At 55.9% G+C, this 25871-nt stretch overlaps 1 protein-coding gene across 1 annotated transcript; it reads left to right on the forward strand.

Moving 5' to 3' along the window:
• The first annotated feature begins 448 nt into the window (after positions 1-448).
• On the forward strand, positions 449-25139 carry IP6K3 (inositol hexakisphosphate kinase 3). The gene is made up of 6 exons (XM_020881918.2): positions 449-1327; positions 11110-11481; positions 18234-18441; positions 19424-19599; positions 20855-21030; positions 23718-25139. The coding sequence occupies exons 2-6, from the start codon at positions 11295-11297 to the stop codon at positions 24135-24137; spliced, it is 1167 nt and encodes a 388-aa protein (XP_020737577.2). The 5' UTR covers positions 449-1327; positions 11110-11294; the 3' UTR covers positions 24138-25139.
• Positions 25140-25871: the final 732 nt, after the last annotated feature.

Consider the following 25871-nt stretch of genomic DNA (forward strand, 5'->3'; position numbering starts at 1 on the left):
ACACACCAAGAAGGGACGGGCTGGTTCAGGGCAGTGGACCGCTTGGCACCCAGAGGCACCACGGCCAGGAGTGCAGGCACCTGAAGGGCGGACTTCAGGCCTGCCTGATACCTGGTCCAGCGTCACTCAGACCTGCAGTCTGCCCCTTGCTGAGTCTCTGTCCTTTGCTCACCCCCCACGCAGACCTTGTCCAGCCTGCCTCCTCAACATCTAAGGAACGCGCCTGCTGCCTCCACCCCGCGCCCGCTCTCCCTGCCAGGCCAGGACACGCTTGGAGGACAGCAGCTGCGGCTCAACACCCGCCTGTCTGCCCGCGACCCAGGGCCCCCCCAGAGCAGGCCAGAGCGAGACCTCTGCACACACAGCGGCGCCCGGCTCTCTCCGCAGGACGCCCTTGGGAGCCTCCGGAGACGCTGAGGACAGAGGACCGTAGGGCATCCCTCCCCACGCCCGCCCCTCTGAGCACTCCCCTTGCCACGCTCTCCCACACCAAACCCGATGACCCTCCTCCTCCTCCGGGTCGCCTCCTCCAGGATACCTTCCCTGTTTCCCCCAGCCTGGTGATGGCACGCACGCACCACCCCCCCCAACACACACACACACCACGCCCCTGTCCTCTCCCCAAACACCCACCCTGGAACTGCCCTGTGACTCACCGAACCCCTGACTAATCCCCTGACAACAGGCCCTGTCCTGGCGGGTTCCTGGCTCAGCCTAGCGGAGTACCCAGGACCCACGAGGGCCTCGAAAACACCTGAAGCACTGCTTGTCCCCAAGCTGACTGTGGATTGAATGTCTTGCCCAAGACTGTCCTTCTCTCTGGCAGCCACTGCTCGGGGCAAACTGGCAGTGATGCTGTCGGGAGTGGGGTGGAGACGGGGAGACCGGGGGAAGGGAGAACATGACCCCCACGCCAGCCTGACCCTGTAAACAGGGAACCGAAAGCTAACCAGGGGCCTGAGGCACTTGCCCCTCGGTGCCCAGGGCCTGACACCCCTCCGGACCCCTCCTCCCCTTCCTCCCCTCCCTCCCAGGCCCTCTGGCGCTGCCCCAGAGCAGCCCGACACCAGCTGACAGCTGCCCACGCCAGCCAGCGCCCGCTGGCCCTCCCCGAGGGTCAGGTGACCCCCCGCCCCAGGCCTCTGTAGTCCAGCCCCGCGGGCAGACCTGCGTCTGGGCAGACCTCTCCACCAGCGCTATCGTGGACGCTGGCTTCTCCTTACTGGGGCACTGGGAAGGGCCTTTGCCCAGCGCGACGGTTGGTGGTCACTGACCGGGAAGACCGCTCTCCGCTGGACCCCTCTCTCCCGCCCGGAGTGCGGCTACAGTGAGTGCTGCCATGGGGAATAAGCATGGGCAGGGAGGGCCCCGATGGTGCCAGGGCTGGAAGAGAGGCCTGTTCACACCGTGGGACTCAGGGGTGGACCCCCCGACTAGAAGTCAGCCCCACTGACCCCGAGGGGCCACCAGTGTGTCCGTGTGCGTCCGTGTTGGGGGCCTGGGGGCTGTTGGCACAGCTCAGCAGCACAGAAATCCTGTCACTGGCTCCTCTCTGCTTGCCCTCCCCTCCCCCAGGAGTCTCCCTCCCCCCCATGTTGTTCTGGAATCTGGGCTCCTGCGTGAAGGTGGCAGGGCGGGGCTTCAGGGACGCTGTGAGGGCAGGCGCAGGGGCTGGAGCCAGTCTCCCAGCCCTCGCTGGGTTTAACCCTTCATGCTGGGCAGCTGTCCCGGGAGCTTTGGGCAGCAAGGGCCCCGGGAACGAACGGCACATATTGTCCCAGTAGCTGGGAGGGGCCCTGGGACCGGATGACATCAGCATCTTTGGGGCCGGGGCCAGGGCCGTGGCGCGGGCCTCTGCGGAGCGGGCGTGGGGGTGGACACGGCCACAGAGGTGTGTCACTGCCAGGGCCCCCCCGCCCCGGGCAGGGGCAGTCTTTAGGGGCCCCTTCCCCCTGGGCTCTCCTGGGGCCACCCCCAGGGAACTTGAGACTTGAACCTGAGCCTGCCTTGGTCCTCAGGCTCTCTGGGGCCCTTGAAAATATCCAGGGCGGGCCCCTCCCAGGAGATTTGGATCCCACCAGGCAAGAGTCAGGCTTCTACGGTTTTTAAGAGCTACTGGTTTATTTTTTAGCCTTTTTACTATGAAAAACTTTAAGCCTACAAGAAAAAAATAGAAGGAATGACACGATGAACATTTGCGTGTTCTGCGGCTGGATTTACCATTTGTCTAAATTTTGCCACATTTGCTTCATTGTATTCACTAAGGCTAAGGTATTTTGAAGTAATCTGTGGACGTCACAGCATTTCCCGTCAAAGCACCTCAGTTCAGGTCCTTATGTAACCCCAGCGCTTTATCCCACTGACGATATTATTGGCTCCCCATGGACGGCTGCATACAGGCCGCATTCCAGTTTTCCCAGTTGTTCCTAAATAGTGTTCAATGCTTTGTTTAGACGAGGATCCGATGGGGCTGGGGGCAGGGGGAGGACCCTGCTTTCAGTCTGGTAACATCTCAGCCAGCCCCCACCCTCCCTGCCTCCGTTACACACACACACACACACACACACACACACTGACCAGCTGAACTGAACACCGGCTGCCCCACCGGAGGGTGAGAACAGGGCTGGCTCAGCAGCTCAGTCCAGTGAGGGAGACTGAGGCACGGAGGGGAAGGGGCGGGCAGTCTAGGCAGACCCAGGGCTCTGGGCCCCACTGCACCATGTCCAGGCACCTTCGCCCCCTCGTGCCCCTACAAAGTCAGCTTCTTATCAGGGATCTGAGAAACCCCTCTTCTGCAAAGGGGCTGCAGCCCCTGGGGGTCCTCCCAGTGCTCTGCCCCTGGACTTCCTGGGGGCGGCAGGCCAGGCCGAGCCCCCCCACACCCGCTGTGGTCGACAGCCTGCTCCTGCATCCTCCAGCTCCAAGCACAGCGCCTAAGACGTCCTCCCCACGTGGTTGCTGTCTTTTTCATCAGCAGCCACCAGGGAAGAGCAATCAACTTTATGAGCATCAGGCACCAGCTTGTTCAGGGAGCAGGTGGGGGAGGCCGGCCCGGCTGGCAGATATAGGGGGCGTGGGGTCCACCCATCCCAGGGGAAGGAGCCAGTGGGGTGTAGATGCTGAAGACGCTTCCACTCTGCTCAGCCAGACCCTTCAGCACCCCCACCCCGCCTCCTCAGCTGGCCCCCGTTTCTGGTTTTGAGGTCCTTCCCCTGTGAATTGAGCTGGGCACCCCGTTCCTCAGCAGTGCGCCTCACCGGCCCTTCAGCCACTGTCCCAGCTCTGAGCTGTTGGAGAAGGGCTGCTAGTCGCTGGGCCAAGGAGCTTGCTGATCCGAGTGCCTCCTCTCTGGGTGGTTCTGGCCCATCTGCTGCTGCCCTCTGCTGGGCAAAGCCTCACCCTTCACACTTGCCCAGCTCAGCTCCACAGCCTGAAGGAGAGTGACCACACACGCACACATCGTAGGCTTGTTCCACCCCCACTGTTGTGTTTTGACCTTAAAAAACATATCTCTTGTTAGAGTCCTAAAGATTCCATAGTAACCACCGACAAGACTGTCTATCTCTGGTTCGTAAAGCAGGTGGCTGGTCATGTGACTTAGAGGAAGGTGTGGGGAAGGGTGTCAGAGACTGGAAAATGTGGTCTGGATGTCTAGTAATATCCAAGACCCTGGGAGGAGGGTCCAAGGTCCCTCCAAGCTTCTCCAGTATCCAAGCTTCCAGGGGGAGCGGTCCCCAGGAGACAAGCCTGCCTGGGAGGGGCTGTAGGCAAGGTGCCCAGCGTGCCCGGGGGATGGAGGGGCCGAGGTCCCGAGGTGCTGTCATGAGGTCCAACTCCACTGCGGCTGGGAAGACAGAAGCCCTCTCGCCCCTCCCCTCCCCACCCCTCCCCACCCCTCCCCACCCCCGCTGGCCCCAGCAGCCCTTCCAGGAGCGCTGGGCTCTTGAGTCATCTTTGCCCCATGTGTCTCCCGCCCTGACAGCAAGCTCAGAACATCGTCGCTGCTGCTACGGACATTTGTCAGGGGCTGAAGGGCTTCTAAACTAATAATAGCTGTATTAAAATCGCATTAGGTCCTCAAGCTGGAGGAACGTTGGGAGATTTTAAATGTTAAGAGAAAAGGAGATGGGGAAGAATATCTTCCCTCAAAGGATAACATCGGCTCAGAAATAAGTCAGGAAAATGAAGTATTGCTCTGCTACTCTGGAAATCAAGCCTTCCCCGGGAAATAGATGCTCTCCAAAGCCACATCTTTCAGCCACAACTGAGAAGGTGATGTGTGACGTCCCCAGCATTCGGTATTGATCCCACCGGACTAGGACCGTGCGGACCATGGGGCTTGCCATCCCACAGCCCTTGAGTCGTTTCTAGGATGGATTTAAAAACTTGATTTCTTTTTCTCCCCAGAAAATAATCTTGTGCCTTCCAAGCCTGGATGGCCCCAGATGATACACAGCCCTCTGCCATGTGAGCAACTCCAAAATTCTCCTGCCCATTCCAACCTAAGTGGTTTTAAATGGTTTTCGGGTCCTCTCATCTCTAATAGATTAAAAAATGCTCCCTTGGGCATCACAGAGACATTGAGTGGTACTTGTACCAAACCTCTGGCTCTGAGGGGCCTGCGAAATGTACCTTAGAGCTTCAGAGGCGAGAGGGCAGGCCATAAACCATGCTGCTTCTGAGTCTGCTGGCCGACACGTTTTATTTTGCAGTCTACTTTTGCTGCAAGCTGTTTCTTAATTATCTTCTCCCCAGAACACACATCTCCCCCTTGGATCTACGAGACGCAGTCCTGAAAGCATTCATACCTTGGCGCTCTCAGGCAACCCCCTCCTGCCTAGACTGATGGGGGGGGGGGGTCAGACCTCCTCTGCTCAGACCCCAGCAGCACCCACCTCTGCCTCCCCGCTCAGCCCTCCCTCTGTTCCCATCTCCCTGCCTGTCCTTTCCCTCCTTGCTGCTCCCTGCACACACGCGCCCTGAAACAGGCCTTCCTCAAGCTCCCCCAGGCCCAGACTCCATCTCCCTGGTCTCACACCCCTTCCCGGGTCCCTCAGCAGTAACTCTTCTAACCTTTCTAACTAGGACTCATTTTTCAACTTAATTTGTTCCCTAGGAGTCCCTCTGCGATATTCATCAGACTTTCAGTATCTGTTGATTGAGAAAATAGGCAATGATAAAAACTACTAGGAACTTAATAATGCATTTAAATGAATTTGTATTTTGGTAAACACTGAAGCATTTAGATACATTTGAGAAATGATTGCAAGCTGTGGATATTGCTTTTCTAGTCTGCAGATAATGCTGCTGGTGCTGATGGTGTGGCTTTGGGTCAGGGCTTGAGTGGCCCACGGATGGGAGTCCTCCACCTGTGGCACTGTGAATCCACATTGCCCAGCTCCTCGTGGAACCCTGCCCCCAGGGATGGCACCCCCACCACCCTGCCAAGTGCGAGCTCCCAGCGGGCTCCCACTGCTGATGTGGGCAGCTGAGGCTCACAGCACAGAGATGGTCTCGGATAGGAGCCTGGGCTCCACCCAGGTCTCAGGACTCTCAGAGGAAGCCAGGGTGGTCCCCCTCCCTTAGAAGGGAGACCACACGGTGGGGCAGAAGCTTTGGAAGGAGACAGATTCACTGTGGCTGAATTCCAGCACCAGTGCTCACTCTCTGGACCCTGGGAAAGCTCTTCCACTTGTCTCCATCTGAAAATTATTCTGAGAAACAGAGAGGGACATTGTAAGGCCATTGGTCTGCCGTGGATGCTTCACAGGAGTGGCTACAACACAGAGGATGTATTCAAGCCTGAGGTTGCTCCCCACTGGGTATCTGGCTGTGAGCTGGTGAATTAGTCAGGATGGACTAGGTTGTGCTGTGTGGCAAAAACACCCCCCAAAAACCTCAGTGCCTAATATAACCCGGATTGCTTTCTCTGTCATACAGTCACTCAGGAAGTGACTCTGCTTCCCAAATCACCCTGGCCGGCAGAGTATGCGGAGCGCTGCTTACTCTAAATGCTCCTCCCGGAAGTGGCATCCGTCACTCCCATCCACATCACGCTTTAGCCGACGTACCTTCAGAGGACAAGGGAAGTGCAGTCATACCATGTTCCCGCAGGAGAAAAAAAAGAAAAAACAGGATATGTGTAAACAGTTTGGACAATAACCACAGTCAACCAACTAGTTTCCAGATACAAGGAGCTGACAGCCTCTGAAAAGACAGAGTTCGTGACTCATTTAGTCCAAGTTGAACCCTTACAAGTTTAGTTTGTGGTTTCACCTGCCATCCTCCCTAAAAAGGGAGAGACAAGTTCTCAACGAGGTGTGCCTTCTGTAATATTTAATAAAGTCCAGTTTAGCCTGTGGGGAGAGGTTGTGTGCGTGTGCGCTAAGTCACTTCAGTCGTGTCTGACTCTTTGTGACCCTGTGGACTGCAGCCTGCCAGGCTCCTCTGTCCATGGGATTCGCCAGGCAAGAATCCTGGAGTGGGTTGCCGTGCCCCCCTCCAGGGGTTCTTCCCGACCCAGGGATCAAACCCATGTCTCTTGCCTTGGCAGGCGGGTTCCTTACCACTAGCACCACCTGGGAAGGCTGTGGGGAAACTCAGATACCCACCAAGGCTCCCAGGAAGAGGAACTGACATGTGCTGACCTGTGGTGACGAGCCCTATGCCACGACACCCTCTTCCACCTCAGCTCAATGGGTGGCCTCTGTCCTTGTGCCTGGCTTCACCGCTGCTGTCCTCTGTCCCCACCCTGGGAGCCAAACGCTGTCCGTGACCCTCCTTCCAGACCAGGAAGCGTCTAGCCACCCAGCGCGGGCTGGCCGCCACTCAGGCCTCTGTAGCGCCACAGCTGGTCCAGGGCCTCGTTTGACACCCAGCTCCATGGCCGGGCCCCACTAGAGAAGTTAACCCCTTGGGTCCTCCTGGAGTGAGTCCTGGAGTCATTTCATTCAGGATGTGACCCAGCGACGGGGCAGGAGGACACAGGGATCTGAGGCCGTCTGTCCGCTGTTCCCAGGGCGGGGGCGCCTCGCCCTCCTCCATCTTCCCTCAGCCGCCCCCTCCCCGGAGCACTCAGGACTGACTGGGCCGGAGGTCTGGGCTGTGGTCTGCGAGGAGGCCTGGGCTGGGGAGAGGGCCCTTCGTCTCCCCACAAAGCACTAGGGAGCCCGTCGGCTGTCAGAGGGGCCGTGAGGCCCTGCCCGGGCAAGCGCCTCGCCCGCCCTCCCAGCACCCAGGCCGAGTCACAGAGGTTGGTCCCGGGCACCGTCCACGCGCCGACAAAGCCCAAGCGCTGAGGACGCCTGGGAAACCGGCTCTCCTAAGGGGGCTGTGCGCTCTGGCATCCGCGCCCTGCGAAGGTCGTGGCAGTGGGCGGTAAACCAAGGCTCAGTTCACCCCAGGGGTCTCAGCTAGCTGGTGGGGGGCCTGGAGCAGACCCGGGCACCGAACTACTGCCCCACGCTCCCGGGCCCAGAGGCACTGCTCAGGGCCGAGGCTCTGGCCACTGACTCAAGTGTCTGCCAGTGGCGAAAGGCAGGTCTGGGCTGAGAAAACTCTGTCAGCCTGAATTATTCATCTTGGACTTGGCAGGAGGGATGGGGGAAATGGAGGCTTTCGCTAGCTCAGTCCCACAGCAACGGATGGAAACCTCAGCCACCTTGGGAATCCAAGGTCAGAGTCAGCGCCTGGGGGAAGCCAAAGAGTGGCTCCCTGAGCGGCAGCAAACCCACTTGTCCGGCTCAGGCAGGAGCCCGGGGGACTAAGCCACTGCCCCTCGGTCCTCCCCACCCCCGCGCCCGTCTGTCCTCTCTGCACCCTTCAGTCCCCCCCGCGACCCTCCCCCTCCCCCCCCACGCCCCTCCATCCCCCCACCCCCCTCCGTCCCTCCCCCTCCGTCCCCCCCACACCAGTCCATCCTCCCCACGCCCCTCCGTCCCCCCCCACGCTCCTCCGTTCTCCCTGCCCCCTTCCCACAATCTGCTGTGCATCACGAGCCCGAGGACCCTCAGACCTCCCCCAAGCCACACCCTAAGGTGACCCTTAAGCAGAAGGGCCTCAGTTTCCCCCAGCTTCAAGTCCAGCATTTTTAAAAAACCGCTGCCAAGCCTGGGGGCAGGAAGGTTTCCGTTGCTGTGTGTAGGCCATCTTGGAGGGACTTCTGGCTGATCCGGGCTCCCTGAGATGGTTCGGCCAGGGCCCCTGAGAACGTCTGACCGTGGGGGTGGCAGTGAGGGGATGGAGGCTCTGGGAACACAGTGCCTCTCAGACCCAGCTGATGCCCCCTCAGCGGGAAAGCCCCACGCAGGCCAGTACCAAGGCCCAGCTCCAGGGGGCCTCAGCTGACCCCTCATGCTGGTTTCTGCAGATGTGTGGACCCCAGCCACCCCTGGGACGCGCATTCACTGTAGCAGCTGGGGAGAAGGCTGGCCAGAGGGTGTCAGGGTAGGAGAGACCAGGCCTGGGGACAAGAAAACCCAAGGGCCTGTGTCATCACAGCCAGTGACTTGTGAGTGACTTTGGCCAAGTCCCAGCCCCCTTAGGACTCAATTTCCTGACTCTGGATGTAGAGAAACAGCAGCCCCCGGCATCTCCGCAGGACAGCGGGTGAGCGTGCTCTGGGCTAGTGTATCTGGGTTCAAATCCCTGGTCTCCCCCTAGTAGCTGGGTGCACAGAGGCAAGTTACTGAACCTCTCCGGGCCTCATCTTCCTCACCTATGAAAGGCTGATACCACTAATTCCCTCATCAGGCAGTTGTGAGGCTCACATGGGTGAAGGTACCTAAAACACCTGGAACATTGCCTGTGTTGCGTGTGTTACCATTTACTGTTACCATTATTGTCACCGTTTATCCTTATCATCTCCTCCCACGCCACACTGCAAGGTAACATCTGTGTCCTTAGGGCTCCTCAGGAGACAGGGGGCGAGGGGCCGCCCTGGGTGGCTGCACAAGGGCCTGCTGGGGACGCTCCCCTGGCAGAGCTGGGCTCGCAGAGGTGAGTGCGCGCCTGGCCAGCGATGGGCCCCGGGGAGACTGTGCAGGCCGGGGCCTCGGCTCCCAGCAAAGGACATAAATGAACTTCACGAGCGGGCTGTCCTTGTGCTTCCCAGCAGCGCCTCTGCCTCCCTGACCTGTGGACAGGTCAGCTGCAAAGGCTGGCACCCAAGTGAGCCCAGTGAGAGAAGAGGCACTGGGCTGCCTTGGTTTTTCTCTCCCTTCCTCCTTCCTGCCTCGGCCGAGTTTGCAGGGAGGACTAGGTTCGCCAAGCAACTGTGATGTCTTATCTGATAACCAGACCAAAAGTATCAACCCATCCCTGATTCTCCTCACGTTTACATGCCTCCCAACTTCTCTCACCTCTTGGGGCAGATCCCAAGGAGGACTCACCTCGGGTGGTGGTGGGCAGGGTGTGGGTCTCAGAGCAGGGCTGGGGAAAGCCTTCACCATCAAGCCCCAGTCCTCCCCACCCCAAGGCCTTGCCCCAGCACCCCCAGACTCCCTAGTTGTGATTTAGTCTTGCATCCGGCATAGCAATTTGCACAGAACAGGCAGAAGACAGCCCCTTTCCCTTCCGAGGGGAACTCTGTGGCCTGCCAAGAAGTAACCAATTCAGGAACATCGTCGTGGAGGGGCGTGAACAGGCCAGGCTGAGGCTTTCAATGCCTCCCAGCGCTGGAGGTCCAAGTGGATGGTGGGCCTTCTCTGAACCGGGGGCTTGAACAAAGTGACAGGTACTGCTGCGCATGGAGGCAGCCAGCCATGCCCATGGTCTGGACTGAAGGTCAGTTAGAGAGTTGCTCATGCCCAGCACTGCCCGGCCTGGTTGCATCCTCGGCCAGGAGTCCAGCAGAGAAGAGTATTAATAACTCCATGGTGACGGCACCACTGCGGGACTGTCCTCTCGAACATGACAAATGCGGCCACAAGAGCCTCCCCTGGCAGTGTCTCCTTGGCTCTCTGCTGAGACAAAGTCAGGATATCTTTATACTTTTAAAATATATTTATTTGGCTGCACTGGGTCTCTTAGTTGCAGCATGTGGGGTCTTCAGTTGTAGTGTGTGAACTCTGTTGCAGCATGTGGGATCTAGTTCCCTGACCAGGGGTCGAACCTGGGGTCCCCTGCACTGCGAGCTCAGAGTCCTAATTGCTGGATCACCAGCAAAGTCCCAAAGTCAGGATGTCTTTAGGGGCCAAGTTTCCAGCCAGGGTTTCCAGCATTTGCCTGAGGTCTGGCAGGCCGGACCTCATAGAGGGTGAAGGGTAAGCAGACGGTAGGGGACCCAATCAGGAGCCCCTGCCTAACTTCTGCCTCTTCCTGGCCTGAGGTGGGCTCAGCAAGCCATCACAGGCTTCGCTTTTCTCATTTGCAAGCATCCATGATAAAGCTGGCCTTCCCAGGGCTGGTAAGAAAATCTGATCCCCTGGGCAATAATGCTAGAAATAATCATGATAGATCACATTTATTGAGCACCTAGCTCCAGGTACTGGGCTAACATTTTCATAGCCTTTATATCTCAATTCTGCCCCTAACTCCTTGAGGCGGGTATAATTGTTACCTTATTCTATAGATGGGGAAACTGAGTCCCAGAGAGGCTTAGTGACTTCCCCAGGTCACACAGCAATGATGTTGTGGGGCCCAGATGGTGCCCAGCTTATGTATATGCTATATCAAAATGAAGCATTCCTGCACCCCTCCAGCCCCTGCAGGATAGTGAGTCCCCACCAGCAGGGACTTTCTTCTCGTTGGGGCTGGGATCAAAGTTTCCAAAGGGGAAGGCCAGCCATGGGACATGAGCAGTTCAGACATGCTCACTACACTCTGCAAGCTTATAATCTTAGGGACTGTCTTTTGGAGTTTTTGTTTTTTGAATGTTTTAATATTTAAATTCAAATATTTTCAAGGCACTTGTAAAAAGTATTTAGTGAAAAGTCTCCCTCTCAGCCCTGCTCCCCCGAGGTGGAAACTGTTAGCAGTTGTTTGTAACAGACGATTCCAGAAGAAATCGAGGGCTTGTCTAACACCTGGGGGTGTGGCTGGGGATTTCAAGTGCCCTCCTCCCACACACGGTCTCCCTCACATCCTTTCCCTTTCTCCTCTGTTTTCCAGGGACCCGCACTGCCGAGAGCCCTCAGCCAGGAAGACTCTTGTGCTCTAGCCACAGGAAAGGCCGAGAAAAGGAAAGTTGAGGACTACTAACAGCCCACCTTCTGTCCGGAAGCTGCGACCTCAGCCCTAGACACCCCCTCCTCTTGTGGACTGCAGGGAGCCACCCCGCCCTCCCACGCTGGAGCATGGTGGTGCAGGACAGCGTGGACGCCCCCGGCGTGCCGCTGGAGCCCTTCCTGCACCAGGTCGGGGGGCACCTGAGCGTGATGAAGTATGATGAACACACGGTGTGCAAGCCCCTCATCTCCCGGGAACAGAGGTTCTACGAGTCCCTGCCACTAGCCATGAAGCGTTTCACCCCGCAGTACAAAGGTGAGTGTCGGGGCAGTCCCCTGCAGGCGGTGCCCCCTCAAGGGGCCCAGCCTCTCCGCACGCCCTCACCACCTCCTCAAGCGCCGTGGTGTGTTGTAGGGTTGCCATGGAGACCTGCCCCTCTGCACAGCCCCTGGCCTTCACCGCCCCAGGTTCTCTGAACTCTTCCAACCCCCAGGGCTGGAGTGTAATGCCATTTGGCAACCCCTGTAAATTAGCTCAAGCCACCAGTCTTTGCGGGATTGAGAACGGGATAAGGTGATTCTCCAACCCCACCCCACCTTGATGGGGCATTCTGGTCTGTGCTTTAGGTGCGCCGTGCCCGGGTCCTGCGATTGTGGTTGGTAAACACAGGACACTCCCTTGGGTGACCCAAGTGGATGGCGGGAGCCTTGGGTCTGGGACAGGTTATGGAGGAGCTGGTTCACAGTGGGTTTGGGAAACCAGAATCCCCACTGTTATCCAGGGGCAAAGCCAGGGTGCAGGCGGCTCCCCCAGTGTGTGTTCCTGATTTGGGCACAAGGTCTGGGGAGAGAAGGCTGCGTGGACAGGGCTGCTGTTTGCCGGCCTCTGCGGGGGGGGGGGGCACTCCAGGCAGCCGCTGGCATCCATGGGGCAGGTTGTTGTGTCCACCCCCAGCCTTTGGTAAAAGTGGCTTGCAGGGCTCAGGGCATGACTCTGCCAGTCGCCAACCCCACAAAGTAAGGAATGCTCAGAGAAAAGACCTCCTTTAAAGGATTTTAGACCTGTGACCTCGTCGTGCAAATATCTGTAGTGAAAGCGATGATGACATTCAGACAAGTCACTTAAAAACTTACCTGCATTTCAAAGATGGGGAAAACTGGGAAGAAGGGGACCTGCCTATTGGTTTGCCAAAAAAGTCATTCTGGATTTTCCACGTCACCTTATGGAAGAACCCAAATGAATATTTTGGGCAACCCAATACATTGGTGTTTCTCATAAGTATGATCTGGGGTCAAACAGCTTTACCAGAATCACTGATGTATGTGTGTGTGTGTGTGTGTGTGTGTGTGTGTGTGTGTAAAGGCAGGCTCCCAGGCCATTCCTAACCTGTGAATCGGAATCCCTGGGTCACAGCCCAGGAATCTGTATTCAGCATCCAGATTCAGACCCACTGAGAGGGGCCCAAGGCCTTGAGCCCTGGGCACTGCTTCAGTCGTGGGCAGCCAGGACCTCCCGAGAGTCTGCGATGAGACACACGAGAGATGGGGAGGGAGGCTGGCGGCAGCTTCCCAGGGGCCTTCCGGGGCCGCTGACCACCTTGTCAGAGCACCCTCTGGAGTTAACATCTGTCCCTTCACAAGCGAACTCAGGCCAGCACAGGGGCGGCCGGATCTCCGGAGGGGGGCCCCGCTGCCCGCAGCATTCCCTGCTGGTCCCACACAGCTCTGGAGCAGAGACCGGCTCCCAGGGCCACCCCAGGCAGAGCATGGAAGTGGAAGAGCAACCACACCCCAAGGCCCTCCCCGCTCCCCGTCTTCCCGGGTCGGCGTGGACGGCCCCACTCTGGGGAGCCTCGGGCACTGGTCAGCTGTCCAGACCCATCCTCTGCCTTGCATCCCTCTCAGCTTGGGCCCATCCTGGTATCTGCCCCGACGCCCCGCCTCGGAGCCCCGCTAACTCCGTAGATTAATTTGAGTCCTAATTTGGAGACGATGGTTGCAAACAAGTCAAGAGGAGCCGGGTCAGGGAGGCCCAGGACATCCATCAGGGGAGACCATGCAGCCCGGCTGCGGGTGAGGGTGAGGCGGAGCCCACCGGCTGATCTGATGCCCAAACGCGAGGCTTGGACGATGAGGAACGCTGATCCCCTCATCTGCCATACCACGGGCCGCCGGGTGCCAGGGTGCAGGCGCCACCCGAGGAAACACATGTGAGGAGACACTAGAAAAAGGCCCAGAAGTGGGGCCTGCGTGCCCTCGGATCCCCGGGGCAGGAGGGAAGAAGGTCGGGTCTGGGCATAGGAAAGGGTCCCTTGAAGGGCCTGGGGCTGTGCAGGTTTCTTCCTTCCCCCGATAGGAAAAGTAATGCCAAGGCTTCCCTGGCAGTCCAGTGGTTAAGACGCCGCACTTCCACTGCAATGGGGCACGGTTTCAATCCCTAGCTGGGGACTAAGATCCCAAAGACAGCTCAATGCAGCACCCCCACCAAAAAAAAAAAACAAGAAAAGTACTACTGGTCAACCTTTTAGCATTTACTCAGTGTCGAACACCCTAGAAGTTGTTTCTTTGATTGACTTGTTTAACCGTGACAACACTCTAGGAAAGGTACTCCCGTTGTCCCCACTTCATGGAGGAAGAAACAGGCCCAGAGAGGTCAACCAACTTGCCTCAGGCCACACAGCCCACAGAACAGAGCCAGGATTCAAGTCTGGCTCCTGAGTATGGCCTCTCAGCCCCCGGCCCTGATGCAGTGACCATCCCTGGAGAGACAACTCCCCAGATGCCAGTGCTCGGAGCTATCCAGCCCAATAAGGGAGGGGAAGTGACTTGCCCAGGGTCACTTAGCTAGTGAGTTGAGTGCCCACAGGCCGCTGCAGGGGTCTCCCTTTCCATCCTGATGGGACCAGCCCGGAAAGAGGGGCCGTTGCTGATGCGGCTGCCACATGCCCCGAAGCCCACCCTCTTCCATCTCACGCCTGCACGCTGACGGCTTTGGGGTGCTGGGCAGGCACTGCATTCCCCAGGGCAGCCTCCCCGGGCCCAAAGTGCGCCTGGACTCCTCAGGCATGAGAGCATCTCAAAACTCTGTCCCTCCTCCCCTCAGCTTCGGGCAAGTGAGGACACACTTCTAGGTCCAGCTGATTAATGGATGAGCCAGATTCATATTACAGACGTCGGCGAATTAATGTCCTCATGAGCTTAAAAATAAATACATGACAGAATACTCACGGAAGCTTCTCGGCCAAATCAGAATTGCTGAGATGCTCTGGGTGTGTCAGGGAGCGCTCCCGTCTGCCCTGCTGACGTGGTCACAGTCGAGGTGCTTGGGGGGCTGGTGAGCAAGCAGATGGGGCTGGGGTCTCCCACCCGCCTGGCTGGGCAGGGGCAGCAGTGTATTGGGAGCCTGTGGGTGTCTGAGACAGCTAAGGAGAGCTGGAGGCCAGGCTGGGGCCAACAAGGCTCTTGACAAAGGAACGATCCAAAGCTCAGGGAGTCTGAATCCCACTGAGTGGCTGCTCTTGTCAAGGACAGGCAACTCGAGATTGTTTGCAAGGTCACATGAGCTATGGGGCTCCCCTGGTAGCTCAAATGGTAAAGAGTCTGCCTGCAGTGCAGCGGACCTGGGTTCGATCCCTGGTTTGGAAAGATCCCCTGGAGAAGGGTATGGCAACCCACTCCAGTTTTCTTGCCTGGGAAATCCCTTGGACAGAGGAGCCTGGTGGGCTACAGTCCACGGGGTTGCACAGAGTTGGACATGACTGAGCGACTAGGACAACACTCTGTGCAATGGTCCCAGGTTCCAGAGGGAAGGGCTGGGCTGAGCTGAGAGAAGGAAGGAAGAGAGAGACAGGGAGCCAGGTAGAGGCACGCAGGGAGACGGAGCGAGAAGGCAGGACAGGAGTCTGGCTAGTCGCGCTGACGACATGACAAATAGAAATGACTTTTGGATTTTACTTGTTTGGCATTATTTGCACCTCTGATCACCTCCATCTATTTCGACACTCAGACCAGATGAGATCAGGCCAGAGCTGGAGTCTGGAGAAGCAGGCGAAGGTCACATTTCTTGTCTCTCCAGGGAGGCCCCCTGGGCCCAGGGCTCCCCAGGAACTTGGTTTCTGGCAGGCCCGTCACCTTAGCCTCACAAATGTGAAAGGCCGGGGGCTCGCCGGACAGTAACTTGAACTTTGTGAGATCCAAAAGGGCCTTGTCTTTGGCCGGCACACCTTCCTGCCTCCCCAAGCGGCCAGAAGGCTCCAGGCTCCCCAAGAACCAGCACAGAGGTCGTGGGGCTCCCCCTCTCCTGGCACCTGGAGGGCGGGCTCTGGGGCCTGGCGGGGGGTGTGGTTCCCAGGTCAGCCCTCCTTCCTGGGACCAGCACAGCAAGGTCAAGGCTGGAAACGAAGCCCCATATCCTGGGCTTCTCCGTGCTTCGGGGCTTGACGCTGATCGCCTCTCCTGAGGTGGTGGCTCTGTGGCCGCTCTGTCTGCCCCCGTGGAACAGAATGACCAGCCAAAGGTGACTGGGGACACAGCGGGACTGTCCTCATCAACCACACTCGGGTAAACACAGCGTGACAACCCCCACTCTCCCGAGAGATCCTGGGCTTCGTGTGGCAGCCTGTTCCTCCTCCCACAGTCACGGCTGGTACAGCCGTCACCCCTTACCAACCATGTGACCTGAGGCAAGTTATTCAATCTCTCTGAGCCTCAGGGACCACAGTCAACGCCTTGCAGGCTTAGCGATAGACACTAAGTTAGCAGTAAACAAAATGCACATAATGCTGGCACATAGTAGGTGTAAAAGACCCAGCAGCGATTATCACTCCTGTCTGTGTCCCCAGCCTCCACCAGCCCCCTGCTCTCATGAGCAAGAACAGCACGGGTGGGCTCCATCCAGGGAGGCAGGCTGCAATCCAGGTGAAGGACAGAATGCCGCACTCAGGGGCGCTGTGACCGTTAGCATCACAATTGCTCCACAGGATACTGGGGCCTGGGATGAGCTAAGGAAGAACAGAATTTTTAAGGAACATGAGGGAAACGAAGGTCACCGTCAGGCCGCAGAATCAGGGCTCTGGGAACTCAAGATGACAGGCCTGGCCCACGGAGACCGCTGAGCTAGTAGCACAGATGGGCCTGGAGAGCGACGTGCAGAATGACAGGGCAGCCCTGAAAAGGAGTGTCTGCGCTGAGCAGCCCAGGAGGGCGGGCAGGACCACGCGCACGGAAAGCAGCCGCCTCGGCGGCTGGCTCAGCAGAAATGACCACTTAGAGGCCAGGAAGGTGACCCAGTGCCTGGGGGAGGTAATAAACACCTGGGAGGATGCGATCTCAGGCAACCCTCCCACCTGTCAGGGTCCCAGCAGAAAATGAATGGCACGTGCCAGGGGTTTAAATGAAGAGAATTCTTCAAGGATCTATCGGCAGAACTGCACACAGGATGAAGGGAGCAACTGGGGGGACTTTCCTGATGGCCCAGTTGTTAAGACTGTGCTTCCACAGCAAGGGCCACAGGTTCAGCTCCTGGTTGGGGAAATAAGATCCCGCATGCCACGGAGCCAACAAAAAAGAGGTGAAGAGGAACAACTAGGGATGGTGAGGCAGCCGGGGACCAGTGGGATAGGAAAGCTACAACCACCCCTGGGCCTGAAAGGGGTGAGGGCATGGTAGAGCTGACCTGGCAAGAAGGAGGCCACAGAGAAACAGGGTGAGCCATGGGGCAGCAGGGAGGGAACCCGAGGGATGAAGGTCCCAACCTTTCTCCTCCTCTCCCCCCATCTGTCACCGGTGACCCTCACTGGCCCAACTGGCAGGCAAGGAAGCCACGGGTACATGACAGAGTCAGCCCCTCGGGCACAAACCAGGGTGGAGAGAGAAGGAGGGCAGGTTGGTAGGTGAGAGAGCCAAGAGGGGTCCTCAGAGCACCAGCTGCAGGGAGAAGAGGGGCAGCAAGGACTTTACAGAGAGCCAGTTTTCATAAAACCACTCGTGTGGCAGTCTCCTGGGCCAGGACCATGTGTACCTTCCATCTTCACCAGGACTCTGGCAAGGCTGGGCACCCACCGGATGCCAAGCCCCATGGAGGGAGGCATGGACCCTGCCATCAGAGCAAGAAGTCCACGGGGGATGATCACAGAGCCATCAATGTGGGGCCAGAGCCTAGGACCTGGCCTAGCCAACATCTCAGAGGAGAAGCCCGGCTAGTGCACGGGTTTCCGGGGGGTCCGCACATCCTTTGATATCATAGCCAGCGTCCAGAGGAGGAGGTCACTCTTGGAGTATAAACCCCAGGGGTTAGGGAGTTCTGGGGCGGTCCAGTAGTTAGAACTGCAGGTTCAATCCTTGGTTGGGGGGCTGAGGTTCCACAGGCCTTGTGACATGGCCAAAACAAAGACAAACACACACTGGTGGTTAGGAGGTACCGTTGGCAAAAATCTCACATGCCTTCTATTTTCTATCAAAGAACCACGTTCTGTCCATAATCCTCATGGGCTGTGCATCACGTGTCTCAGTGTGAAAGCCAGGGATGTGGGAAGGCTGAGCTAAGGGGCAGCCCGGGCGGCAGGAGGCTGTTAGAGGAAGGCTTCCTGGAAGAAGCTGCTCAAATAACGATTATGTGGAGGGGAAGGCAAGGGCGATGAAGGAGACAGAATGAGGTGCCCCCCCACCTCAACTTCCCTCACTGCCACTTAGAGGTGGGGCTCCTCTCTGCAGAGGACCAGCTCAGATGCCCCAAGGCTGGGCCCAAATGGGGTGCCACGGGATGCCTGGGTGATGTGGGCTGCATCCAGAGGTGCAGGAATGCAAGGATGAAATAAATGCATGCAGCTACCCTGTTTCAAGCGTGAAGGGGCAGGGAGAGGCCACGAAGCAGGGGCCATGCCAGCGTCAGCCCAAGGCCATTTCCGGCAGGCCCCACAGCTCTGGCTCGTCCTGGAGCAGGATCTGTGTCAGGCCAGTCCCCGGAGCGCTCTCTAGAGAGAGGAGCTGAGGAAGGGGGCAGGTTGACCACTGCCATTAAACTGTGGTTCGAAAGGACATCGCGCCGTGTCCTCCCCTCCCCCTCTGCAGGCACCATCACCGTGCACCTCCGGAAGGACAGCCGCGGCCGTCTCAGCCTGGTTGCCACCCCCCTGACTGAGAACCGGGGGCCCTTCACGGTCTCCACGGAGTCGGCAGCGGTGGCCATATGGCAGACCCTCCAGGAGAGCCCTGGCGGTGGCGCCCTCCCCCTCGCCCAGTGGCAGCACCCCCAGCTGGCACACTCGCTCACGGAGAGGTGAGGCCACGTGGCAGGATGCCAGAAGCCAGGCCGCGCGTCCCTAACCGGGACCAGCACTGCTCACGCCCGTGCCAAGGCCAATGGCTCCCCTCTGGGACCAGAGCCGAGAAAGTGAGCAATTCAGATGAGGGCTCTGTCGAGCAGAACCCATGTGACCAAAGAGAGGAATGCATCTTCTTTGGTGCCACTTCCGGAGGGAGCATTTCAACGCGTTTCCTATCGAAAGTGGGTGTGCGTGCCGAGTCCTATACAGAGAAGGCATTCAGTGTGTGTTTGTTTAATTAAGAATCTATTTCACTGAGACCATGGAGTGCATCTGGAGGGGGGAGATGTGCAGAGCAGAAGCCCCAGAACAGTTGGCATAAAGGAAAAGTGTGGCTAATGCCTCTAGAAATCCTCTTCCTTAGCGGCCAAGTGCCAGTGCGGCCCTGGAGACGCAGGCAGCTCAGGGCACCTGAGGTCCTCGGAGAGGTCTCCAGAACCTCCGATGGTGACCTTTCTCAGAAGAAAAGCATCCCTGGGGAATTTTAAACATTTATGGGAAACAAAAGGAAGCTAATACAACGAAAGTACCTCCCTTCCCCAAGGAGCGCAGCGGATCTAATTAAGCCTCCTGGCTTGGCATCAGGAAGCGATGTGTATTATCTCCCTGCTACAGACCCGGGGAGCCGAGATGTAGAGGGCAGGAGAGAGGGTGGACCGTGGGTCTGTGGTTCTCACCCTCAATGAGGCCACAGGAACAGCCTAACCCCCAGCCTTCTGATCCCAGGCAGGGTTGCCCCCTCTATGCTGCATGAGTTATTATGGACTTTAGAGAGACCCCGCGAGGCCGGCAGCCTGGCCTAGCCTGGGGCCTGAGCAGGGCAGGGGGGCACCGAGGTCCTGGGGGGCAGCCAGGGGCAGTCCACGGCCTGGTCCAGCCGAGAGAGCCCTGCCAGCCACCGGGGTCCTGACCGCCGTGCACGCCCCTCGCCCACAGCCCGGCCACGGCGCTCCTGAGGTCCGAGCTCCACCTCAAGGCCCAAGTCCCCTCGCTGGTGGAAGATGCTAACGGGAACCTGACGGAGAAGGGCAGCTTTAACCCGTGGGGCCTCCGCTGCCACCGGGCCCACCTGCATCGCCTGTGTGCCGAGTACCCGGAGAACCAGCGGCACCGTATCCTCGCCCGCCCATCATGCACGGCGCTGTGGGGGAGGCAGGGGGCGAGGAGGGGTGACCGAGACAAACATGTTGAGGCAGGTCGGGGGAGAGACAGGGATGGCAGGGAGAGTGGGCCCCAAGCTGGGCCCTGGAGGAGAGCTGTGCTGTGCGCGGTTGCCCAGTCGTGACCAGCTCTCCCTGACCCTTTGGGTCGTAGCCCACCAGGCTCCTCTGTCCAGGGGATTTTTCAGGCACAGATATATCCTCCTCCAAGGTATCTTCCTGACCCTGGGATCAAACCTGCATCTCCTGTGTCTCCTGCATTGCAGGCAGATTCTTGATCTGCAGAGCAACCAGGAAAGCAAAGAGAAGTCAGAGGCTGGGGAAGGCAGATGGGGCAGGGGGGCGGGAGTGCCTCTGTTGGGTCACTGGTCATGTCTCTGCCACCTGGGCAGTGAGGATGGGCAGGGCTGGGGTCTCTGTGGGCAGTTAGGAAGCATGATTGCTGCACTGAGGGGGGCCCAGGGGGACTCAGTGAGTGGGTGGGTCCCCATAACTCAACCTCCTTTTCATGCTTCCAATCCTCCCCACAGCCATCACGGAGCCGATGGGTGAGAATGTAGCACGGCCCCTCTCTTAGGGAGGGACCTGCGGGGTAGCCCCTTAGGAGAGGTACACTAGTCCCCTGTCCCCCTCGGCCTGCCACAAACTCAGGGAGCGTATTCAGGCTTGGAAGGCCCCCTTTGTCACCACTGGGCTCCTTCCCACGAACTGGTGGCTGGTTTTGCGGTACTTACTAAGACATCTGCAATCTGCATCCCTAAGAAGCTTTTTGCAGGATAATTATTCGGCTGAAATTAATATTCCTGCAACTCATCTCTCTCATCACTTCTCCCAAAATGTACTGGCCCATTCAGTGACTCGAGGTTTTAGCCTTCTGATTTTCTGCCATAAAATGTAAATTGGGCATGGCCTGCTGGGGATTTCACGCCTGCATTTAAATTTCAACCTCAGAGCAAAAAGGGAAAGGAAAAGAAGCTCACAACCTAATAAACCCTCTCTTAAAAATGGACTTATGAGAGCAGCCTGCAAAGTCAATGCCTTGAATTCTTCATAGCAACAACAGGCTGGTCTGTAGTTAAAGAAATGGGGATGAAGGGCTGGGGTTCAGCGGGGGGAGTCTCCAGTCGGCTTCAGAGGCCCCTGACCACCTTCTGCGGGGACGTGGCCTTTGTGTCCCAGGAAGCCTTCCTTAATGCCTCGCGACCAGGGTTCCTGTTGCTGGAAAACGTAGTGTCACAGTACAAGCATCCCTGCATCTTAGACCTGAAGATGGGGACCCGGCAGCACGGGGACGACGCCTCAGAGGAGAAGAAGGCCCGCCACATGCGGAAGTGTGCGCAGAGCACCTCGGCCCATCTGGGCATGCGCATCTGCGGCATGCAGGTAGGTAGGGGCGGGACAACCGCACGACTGGGCATCCCGGGAGGTCCGCTGGAGGCAAGGGTGTCCCCCAACCAGACACTGTTGCCTTCACTTTGTGGGAGCAACAGAGGCAGTGGCCAGGCACCTCTTTCCCCAGGGAAACACATATCCTGATCCAGGACGTGCTGGGTTTTTTTAAAGAGCACTTTTCAGGACAGTGGTGTCAAAATCCCACCGTTTGGGGAGGAATGTAAATTGGAGTAGCCACGAGGGAAAATGGTACAGAGATTCCTCAAAAACTAAAACTAGAGCTGCCATATGATCCAGCAATCCCACTCCTGGGGATGCACCCAGACAAAACTGTAATTTGAAAAGATGCATGCACCGCTATGTTCATAGCAGCACTATTTACAGTAGCCAAGATATGAAAACAACCCAAATGTCCATTGACAGATAAATGGATAAGGAAGATGTGGAACATATATACGATGCAATACTACTGAGCCATAAAAAAGAATGAAATAATGCCATTTGCAGATGTATGAGTGGACCTAGAGATTATCATACTAAGCAAAGTAAGTCAGACAGAGAAAGACGAATATTATGTAATAACACTTATATGTGGAATCTAAACTATGACACAAGTGAACTTTTATGAAGCAGAAATGGACTCACACAGAGAACAGACTTGTGATTCCCAAGGTGGGTAGGCGTGGGAAAAGAAAGGATTGTGAGTTTGGGATTAGCAGATGCAAACTGTTATATATAGAATGATAAACAACAAGGTCCTACTGTATTGCACAAGGAACAATATTCAACATCCTATGATAAACCATAATGGAAAAGTATAGGAAAAAGAATCTATATCTATAACTGAATCACTTTGCTATACAGAAGAAATCAACACATTGTAGATCAATAAATTTTTAAATGAAAATTTAAAAAATAAATTTTTAATTTTTTAAATATTTAATTAAAAAATTAAAAAACCACCAGCGTTAAACTCATCTCAGGGTCTCTGGTAGCTGGAACTTCCCACCCTGGCCAGGTAGGTCCTGCCTATGTTGAGAGCAGACCTTTGATGACAGTGTGTGAGCAGGGCTGGGAGAGAACTGAGGGAAAACTTCCCTGTGTGCTCCATGGGGTCCTCATTCTCTTGAATGATGAAGCTGAACCCTCTCCTTCTCAGATGCTGGGAGGCAGTCAGCTTTTCAAATCCATATTAGCCATTCTGTCTTCTTACGCTGCCTTTTCTGCTGCTTCTTACTACCTGTTCTGGCTAACAAAGTGATAAGCTCATAAGCTGCAAAGCCCAGCAAGGGAATGGCTAACTTCTTATTGCCCAGGCTCCACGCTTCATTTTTGCTGCTCTGATGTGGCTTATGGCTGGGACTGCAGGAGAACAGGAGGAAATAAACTTTCTCTACCGGTTCCCTCTTAGAATCTATCTACTCAAAGCAAAACCAGACACGGATTTGATGGTAAACACTATCGCTTTCCTTAATTGAAACTGCCACCCCTTGAAACTGGAAGTCGAGTCTATAAATTTGAGGCACAGATGTCCCTAGGAAAGCTTGGAATGTAGTTCTCAGAGAGGATGGAGTGTGATGCATTATGGTGTAAATGGAATTTCTCTCTGGACCCCAGACCTTCTGAAATTGGTCTGATTTATTTGGAAATTGAGGCCTATCCTGTGTTTAGGACGGGCCAATTTAGCAGCTGATCTTCAGCCCTCCAAAGGCAACACCAAGTCTATAGTATCTTTCTGATTGTTTTCCCACTCGTGTTTTCTGTAAAGATAACACGTCATCTGAAGGCAGGGAAGACCTGGGAAACTGTCGTGGCCGGGTACAGGCGGCCCTTCCCAGGTGTGACAGGCGGGGCGGTGCCAAGTCCCCCCTCTGGCCGTGCCAGCCACTGGCCTCCGTTCAGTCTCTGCCTGCCTCTGCCATCTGAATGAAATGAGGGCGGCTGCCACTGTTCCCCCATCAGCATCTCTCCTCCATCTGCTTCGTTCTGGTGGCCAAGACGTGACTGAGGACTGGGGAAGAGCTGGTGCCAAGGAGAGGCGCCACCAGCCCACAAAGCCCGCTCCCCTCGACATCCAGTCTCCCCTCAACATCATCCACCGCCTGAAAACTCCAGGCACACCTGATCTAGCCTCTTTCCATCTTCAAACAATTCACCCCACTCCACCCCTGGAGCCATTAGTTTCCTCAGAATCTGCAGAGAAAGGACTTCATAAACTTTGTTGGGGGAAATTTTAATTTACTTGGCTTCCCAAGGCCATTGGCTATGATTTCAGATTCCCACTAAAGCTTTCTGGCTTGGGTTTGCTAATGTTTGAAGAGGGCCAGAAGCCAGGACTTAAATCATGATTTGGCGGTTGACATTGGAAATTCACAAGAAAGGAGATCCAAACCTTTTCCTCATGGGCAGAGGGTCACCTCTGTAGGATGAAGGATCTTTGGACCTTGGATTTCTATTAACGGCTTGCACAGAAAACATTTTTAAGTGTAAAATTTACACTGGTGCTTGGTGAAAGATTGTCTTGCCAGTCACTGCAGGCATTCCTGCTCGGCATCTCTAGAAATGTGTTTCTGTATTAAGTTTGCTTGAGACGCCTCTGTAGCAGATGTGATTTTTTTTAAGTTTGCAATTCTTAACGTTGTCTATCTTTTTTTTTTCTATCTTCTTTTTAATGTAAGGTTTATCAAAGCGATAAGAAGCACTTTCTCTGCAAAGACAAGTACTATGGAAGAAAGCTTTCAGTGGAGGGTTTCAGGCAAGCGCTTTACCAGTTCCTGCACGATGGGACCCGCTTCCGGACGGAGCTGCTGGAGCCCATCCAGCGCCAGCTCCAGGCCCTCCTCTCGGTCATTAGGAGCCAGAGCTCATACCGGTTCTACTCTAGCTCCCTTCTCATCATCTATGATGGGCAGGAGACTCCACAGACGCCCCACAGCAGCAACATCATCAAAGTTGACGTCCGGATGATCGACTTTGCTCACACAACATACAAAGGCTCCTGGAATGAACACACCACCTACGATGGACCAGATCCAGGCTATATCTTTGGCCTGGAAAACCTCATCCAGATCCTGCAAGGTATTCATGAGGGACAATGAGACTTGTTGGGCCCATCTGGACTTTTCCAGAGAAGAACTCTCCAAGGGGACCTATTGGTAGTCTAGACCCCCCTGAGATGTGTCTGTAATAATTCTATCTATGTTCAAAAGCCATCTCTCCACATGACAGGCTATACTCACAGCTGCTCAGGACACCAGCTCTGGAGGTAATACACGTACCCTGGCATCTTGCGCTCATGCTGGCCCTCACAGGCTGCACGTGAGGATGAAATGGTGCCTTTCTGGAGTAAGGAGAGCTGTAGAGGAGTTAGGGGCCAGCGTCACAGCGAGATTCTGCAGCACCTGCGCTGAAGGACGCTTTCTTGTTGTCATGCTGCGCTCTCACAAGCTGTGAGGGGAAAAAAAAACCTTCCTTGAAGAAGCCTAGAAGAATGTGTTCCCAACTTTGTGGTTTTTCTGCTCGCATGGGCTGCTGGCTCCTGGGGCAGACAGAGGCTAATAATGTCTCTTACCTTCCTCAGAGTGGTAGGTGGGGCAGGGAGACGTGAGACAGAGCTTCCGTCTCACCAGCTCTGACCCCAGGTACAAAATGGACAAGGACAATCCCAGACACAGCACCGGCAAACCGAGACTCCAGCTTCCCAGTTTTTGCCTATGGAAGGGCAGGTTCTATGGGAAGTGATGATTCTGCCAGATTCTGACCATGAAATGCAGCTTCCGGTGGGGGTGGACTGCACAGAAGAAAGATGTGAACTTACACTCTTCGCTTTCTATTTATTTATTGGAGGTGGGGGTGGGGTGGGGGAGTTAGAAGAGAGGCCCCTGGAGGACCCAGGAAACCAGGTTCAATGTTTACAAGACGGGTGGACAGTATAACTACAGAACCGAGAGCAAACGGTTCTAATTAATTCCTTCTCCTGCAGTGTAGAAACCTATTACAATGCCCTCGAGTCAAGCACCGAGATACGTTACCCAATTAGGGAAATAAATTTGTTAATAAAATTGCTGAGGTCACCAGTGATTATTTGGTGTGCCTTATTACTCCTTCTGTTTGTTGATTCTGATCATCATACTGTATGGCATTTTCAATTTATGAGTGACTAGAGTATACCACCACAAGAACAGTTCACTGATTTCCTCCTGCAATGCGGGAGACCTGGGTTCAGTCCCTGCGTTGGGAAGGTCCCCTGGAGAAGGGAACAGCTACCCACTACAGTGTTCTGGCCTGGAGAATTCCATGGACTATAGTTCATGGAGTCGCAAAGAATCGGACACGACTGAGCGACTTTCACTTTTCACTTTCATTACCCTTTCTGTTTGTTTCTGATCATCACACTGTATGGTATTTCCAATTTATGGGTGACTATACCACCAGAAGAACAGTTCAGCGACTTCCTGCAGTCTTTCAGGGAACCTGGGTGAGAGATGGTAGCTGATAAAGTGATGTGCGTGTATCACAAGTCAGGGCCCAGACCTGAGAAGTGAGTGGTCTCTTCAAGTGAACCTTACACAATGCAAAAGGAAACAATTTTTGTATTCTCAGAGCTAATCAACTTTCAAAAATCCACACAGCCTCTCTGCCCCTCCCGCAAAGAAAAAAAAAAATCCACACCAGCAGAAAGAAAGAATACCTGGATAAAAAAAAAACTTCTTTACATTTTAGTTTACACTGTATGGATTTCCAAGCAAGGTAACTTGCCTGATTATCTTTGGCCTCTGTAAGGTTGTGACTGAGGTTCATGCCCTGCATCCTTGGTGAGAAAATTGTCAAAC

Source organism: Odocoileus virginianus, chromosome 27, assembly GCF_023699985.2.
Source record: "Odocoileus virginianus isolate 20LAN1187 ecotype Illinois chromosome 27, Ovbor_1.2, whole genome shotgun sequence".
Lineage (NCBI taxonomy): Eukaryota > Metazoa > Chordata > Mammalia > Artiodactyla > Cervidae > Odocoileus > Odocoileus virginianus.

What these genes read in the sequence shown, in the direction of transcription:
- IP6K3 (XM_020881918.2), top strand. Translation starts at nt 11,295, where the DNA reads ATGGTGGTGCAGGACAGCGTGGACGCCCCCGGCGTGCCGCTGGAGCCC. An exon ending in TTTCACCCCGCAGTACAAAG is followed by an intron (nt 11,482 to 18,233) that starts GTGAGTGTCGGG and finishes CCCCCTCTGCAG; the next exon opens with GCACCATCACCGTGCACCTC. An exon ending in GCACACTCGCTCACGGAGAG is followed by an intron (nt 18,442 to 19,423) that starts GTGAGGCCACGT and finishes CCTCGCCCACAG; the next exon opens with CCCGGCCACGGCGCTCCTGA.